This window comes from Nannospalax galili, unplaced genomic scaffold, assembly GCF_000622305.1.
Source record: "Nannospalax galili isolate Female #2095 unplaced genomic scaffold, S.galili_v1.0 scaffold3, whole genome shotgun sequence".
NCBI classification, from domain to species: domain Eukaryota; kingdom Metazoa; phylum Chordata; class Mammalia; order Rodentia; family Spalacidae; genus Nannospalax; species Nannospalax galili.
The window spans coordinates 546,520-551,575 of NW_008351466.1; the positions used below are offsets into that span (position 1 = coordinate 546,520).

Genomic DNA, 5,056 nt, shown 5'->3' on the forward strand with positions numbered 1-5,056 from the left:
GTGAAGAGAGGTAGGAGGAAGCTTTTGTCCTTGAAATTTGATAAAATATTGTGTAAATGAGTCCATATTGCAGAACCAAAGCATCTGCCTGTACTAAGCTTTGCATATTTCTTAGTTCTTTTTAATGTATGCATTCAAAACAAACAAGAGTAGCTTACATAAGTTCATAGCAGCCAAAAAAACACTTGAATCTGAGTGCTGTGTTCATAAGGTTTCAGAAACAGAATTCACTTGTCAAAGAGAACTTTGTAAAGAATCATGGAACAGTATAACGTGATGATGACAGAACAATAAGATAGAGGTGGGATAACATTGGTGAGTGATGGGACTGGAGAGATGGCTCAGCAGATGAGAACACTGGCTGTTCCTGCAGAAGATCCAGGTTCGAATCCCAGCACCCACATGGAAGCTAACAACTGTCCATAACTCCAGTTCCAGGGGATCCGACAGTCTCTTCTGTCCTCTGCAGACATTGCACGACATGGATGCACTTACCTATATGCAGGCAATTACACGCATACACATAAAATAAAAATAATAAATAAAAAAATTTTTAAAAAAATACTGGTGAATGAGTCTAAACGTAAGGAAGATCAGAAAGTTGTGACGTTGCCTTATTTCTCATATTTACCATCAAGACATTATGGGTTCCCTGGTTTACCTCCTTGAAAGGGCCTCCTCCACACAGGGGCCCCTCACAAAGAGGGCCTCTAGCTGGGGTGTCATATTTCAACATTCTAAGAAAGAGGCTGCCTGGAGGGTCTATATTTAGAGTATGACTCCCAGCAATGAACAGGTGGTGCCTGGGGACTAACTCCTGCATATTTTGTTGCTGAGTTCTGGGGTTATTCTGAGGGGTTTGTGAGTGTGGTACAGTTAAGCCATTAGGGAAGGCAGGAAGTGAAAAGGCCTCTTTCTCCTGGGGACTGGTTGGAGTCCTATACTTTGTTTCTGCATCTGTGAGCAGGAAAGGACACTGATGTCAGTGGTGTTGCAGCAATTCTCAATCATCCACAGACTCTCATTCCCATTGCCACTGGAATGCTGAACACTCGCCACAGCTATGGGTGACAGGTTGAATGATAGTATCTGAATTGCAGAAGGTAGGGAGACCTCACTAGTCTCAGGATATGAAATTTCCACCTGTTAAGCAACACGTTCGTCAATGGGCTAGCACAGGATTCTCTAATTTCAGGCTGATTTCTGTGTTGTGTTATGAGACTTCAGGATCAGTTTTTTAAGCCTTTTGAATGAAAAGCAGGTAATGTGTAAAATTACTAATTTGTAAAGTTTATTTAAAGCAGTCGGAAGTTACTGTCTGCCTTAAACCCATCCTTTGGGGTGAGAGTGAAAGCCATTCCTCATACAAGAGCTCCCTCTTCCAACACCTATGAATCCAGCCAGGATAAAGAAAGGGGCAGTGAATGGTCACTCATCTGAAACAGTCAAAACTTGAACACTGACTTCACTACTAACTTATTTTTCTATCAATTTATCAGTCATATTAAAACCACACAGGTGTTGTTTGTAAGGATATACTTTCAAACTGTAATATGCTATTTCAAGGCTGCTATTTAGAAGAAAATGTTTTCAGTGTTGTACAAATTAACTTGGCCAAATCAATGATGTCTCAGTATGAACTGGAAAATCATGATTATTTATATATATATTTTAAAAGCAAGATTGGAATTCGTTTATTTTTCCAGGTGGAAATAGCTTTATTTTTCTTATGATTACAAATTAGTTACAGCCAATTGAAAAAGAGAGATGAAACAAAATATAAATATAAATGGATCAAAAGTATTACTAAAAATGTCACTCCTACGTTGCTTTCCTTTTCTGCTCCCTTTCCTCAGTTTTGGTGCAGAGACTGAAAACAGAGAAAGGTAGGACTTAAAGAAAGGGATGCACGAGTTTCAAAGCCAAGGAAAGGATAAAACAGTTCCTGAAGAAGAAAGTGTGAGTGCAGGGTAGATAAGGAAAAGATGCTGCTCCTTCCTATAATTAGAGAAAGTCAAATTCAAACATTAGCAAGCACTTCTGGTTTCTGGTTCTGTTAGGAAAAAGACTAACAGGGGCCCAAGTATTGGGGGAGGTACGGAGCCTACATGCGCCTGCCGCACTGCTTGTGGGAGTGGAAATTGGGGGCTAGAGCTCACGGGTGACGTGGCCGTCACGTGATCCAGAGCCGCCTAGAGCCCAAGTCCAGTTAGTCGCCTCCGACTGGGTACCAGCCCCCTATTACTCTGCAGGCGTGTGAAGGAAGAAGGAAACTAGCCGGGACCGCTCAGGTCGGTGCAAGGGTGGGCGCTGCTTGGAAGGGGATAGGGGTTGCGCATCCAAGTTCGGGCAGATGGGGGCTGAACACCTCTCTCATCTACTTTTTAAATACCTTACCCCCACCCCCATCCCATCCAGTGTTCGTTTTACTAGGGAGAAGTGGCGGGCTTTGGGTCGGGGTGAAGGGTGTGAATGGTGGTTACAGAGAATCCAAGCAAAGAAAGGTTCCACAATCCGGGTACCGTGTCCCGGGTGCTGGTCGGTCCAGCTAGCACTCCCGTCCCCTCTGTCCCCCGTCAGTTTGCAGGTCTGTAGGTCGCCGCACAAGCCTTGGCCAGAGAAGGAGCAAATCGCTTCGGCTGGCTGGAACCTTGCTGCAGGATTCGAAGGTGGGATTCATCTCGGACCTTAGGAGGGGTGAAAGAGGAGAGGGGCTGGGATCTGTGAGGGCCAAGTCCAAGTCGCCCTCTCCTGGCCCCTTCTTTCTCCACACCCCCTCCCATTTCAGTGCAGGGAAAGGGGTGTGGCGGCCTTTGCTGGGGAAATGGCGGACGAAGAGGGGGGCGGGGAGGCCCGCATTAGCAAAGTCGGGAGGGGATGAGAAATAATTTTAACTCAAAAGCCTAAAACTGGGAAAAGCATCTATTAAGATAAGTCCAACTACACTCTCAGCTCTGCATTGCTGCCCACGTCCTTTTTCAGTTGTCCTTCTTTGAGACCATCCATCTATCACCCTGAAGGAAACAGCAAAAGAGAAGAGAAGAAAAAGAAATTCACTTGACTTTTGGAGAGGTTGGTTAGAAAACATGCTTGTGTTGGTAGGATTGGGTGATAAAAGGGGGAGATGTGTGTGGTAAAGAAGGAGACTGCCTGAGAGCTAGCTGGCCCTGTCACTGGCCAGACTATCATTATTATGCCCCATAGCCTGTCCATCTCTGATGATCTTGGAAGGGCAAAAGTAGATTCTGAGGGTAGATGTGGGAAGACAGGGAAGAACAAAGAAATAGTTCCCTAGTAATCAACACTCACAACAAGATCTCAAACTCCTATCTGTCTGGTCAGGAACAAACCCCATCACAACTGAAAGCCCTAATATTCTTTCTTACCCTTAGACTCATCACAAGAATCACAGGAGCCTAGGAGAGCCTGAAGATAACTACCCTACAGCATTATTCACCCTGATCCTAAGAGTCCTCTTCAATCCAGTGTAATAAGGCCCTCTCTCCCTGGGTCCAAGGCTTCAACGGATACAAGCATGGGTCGGGCCCGGGAAGTGGGTTGGATGGCAGCAGGACTGATGATTGGGGCTGGTGCCTGCTACTGCGTTTACAAACTGACCTCAGGAAGAGAAGAGAGTGACGAGTTGGAGGATGAAGAGGAAGATCAATGGGATGATGATGAGGACCTGGATGAGGAGGAAATAGAGATTTGGTTTGATTTCACAGCAATGGCTCGGCCTTGGAGTAAGGACGGGGATTGGGATGAACCTGGGGCCCCAGGTGGCACAGAGGACAGACCCTCAGGTGGTGGTAAGGCTAACAGAGCACACCCAATAAAACAGCGACCATTCCCCTATGAACATAAAAATACATGGTGTGCTCAAAGCTTTAAAACTTTCAGTTGTGCTCTTGACATATCCAAGTGTCCTTCCATTCAAAGAAAACTGCTATTTGCTGATTCCACAAATGCTGGCTTTCCACTTAGCCACAATGTCAACAGGCATTTGGCCGGCTTCTCAATGGTTGGAAACAGGATCCCCATTTCCCAGCCCACTGTGAGAGACAAGGCTTTACGTGTACCAGAAAACCCGAATGCCAGTGTTGAAAATCAGGGTCAGATTAAGATGTACACCGATGAAGTGTGTCGGGAAACTGTGTTACGTTGCTACAACTCATTTCTGCAGCAGGCTGGATTAAATTTGTTAATACGCATGACAGTTATTAATAACATGCTTGCCAAGCCCATTTCAGACTTGAAGTTTCCTTTGCTATCAGACGGAAGTGGCTGTGCAAAGGTTCAGGTTGGGGAACCCCTGATGCGTTTGCCTGAAAAGCCAGTGTGGGCAGGGGAATTGCTGAGTGTCCAAACGCTGTTGTCATTCATGTCTCTCTTTCTGAGAAGTGGAAACAGGGAGCTTCTCATGGAAGCCCTCTCCCCATAAGTGGGCTGTCTCAAACAGAAAGAGACTGAATCCACCCAAAGCCCACTGTTTGCAGATGGCAAAGAACCAGCAGTGGGTGCTACTGAGAATGCAGCCTTAGCAGGTCAGCATGTCCCTGGGTGAAAACTCCAGTCGCTAATCAGGACCACATCCTCCTTGGCCAGGCAGCTCCCACAGAGATTGGGTAACTTCTGGGTTTTGCCATCTGCAGGTAAAGCGTGCTGTAAATTGCTCCCTTGCAGCCTTCTTCATGGGTAAGGGGATCACCGTGGCTGCCAGCCATGGATAACGAACATCAAATCACGGCATCACGAGTGCTGTCATTGCCTGTGATGATCTCCCTGTCTAAGCGGGACCACTTAGCAGAAATCACACCCATATGGGAGCTCGTGCTGAACAGGCATTTGCTGCTTCTTAGGTTGAACTACTTTCCCTTTACTCTTTACACCAGCTGATGCATGGCAAACATGTTCATCAAAGAAATGCATTCCCCTCTGTCCATTGTACTCACATGCCCTGTTCACCCAAGTCCCCACCTGTGTGTGTCATCAATAAACTTGTGGCTTGATTGGCAAAACAAGAAATAAATTAAAAAGGCATGGTCCTTGTCCTTGA

The 5,056-nt window shown here is 45.9% G+C and overlaps 1 protein-coding gene across 3 annotated transcripts; it reads left to right on the forward strand.

Moving 5' to 3' along the window:
* The first annotated feature begins 1,801 nt into the window (after positions 1 to 1,801).
* Armcx6 (armadillo repeat containing X-linked 6) lies at positions 1,802 to 5,056 on the forward strand. Of its 3 annotated transcripts, none has more exons than XM_029553656.1 (4): positions 1,802 to 2,291; positions 2,549 to 2,669; positions 2,983 to 3,072; positions 3,393 to 5,056. In XM_029553656.1, exon 4 carries the CDS (start codon positions 3,536 to 3,538, stop codon positions 4,439 to 4,441), a length of 906 nt encoding a protein of 301 aa, XP_029409516.1. In that variant the 5' UTR covers positions 1,802 to 2,291; positions 2,549 to 2,669; positions 2,983 to 3,072; positions 3,393 to 3,535; the 3' UTR covers positions 4,442 to 5,056. The 3 variants fall into 3 exon arrangements, with proteins under 3 accessions (XP_029409516.1, XP_008846541.1, XP_008846540.1); XM_008848319.3 differs by having other exon boundaries at positions 2,581 to 2,669; positions 2,953 to 3,072; XM_008848318.3 differs by having other exon boundaries at positions 2,581 to 2,669.

Coding starts and splice junctions, on each gene's coding strand:
- Armcx6 (XM_029553656.1), top strand. CDS start 3,536: ATGGGTCGGGCCCGGGAAGTGGGTTGGATGGCAGCAGGACTGATGATT.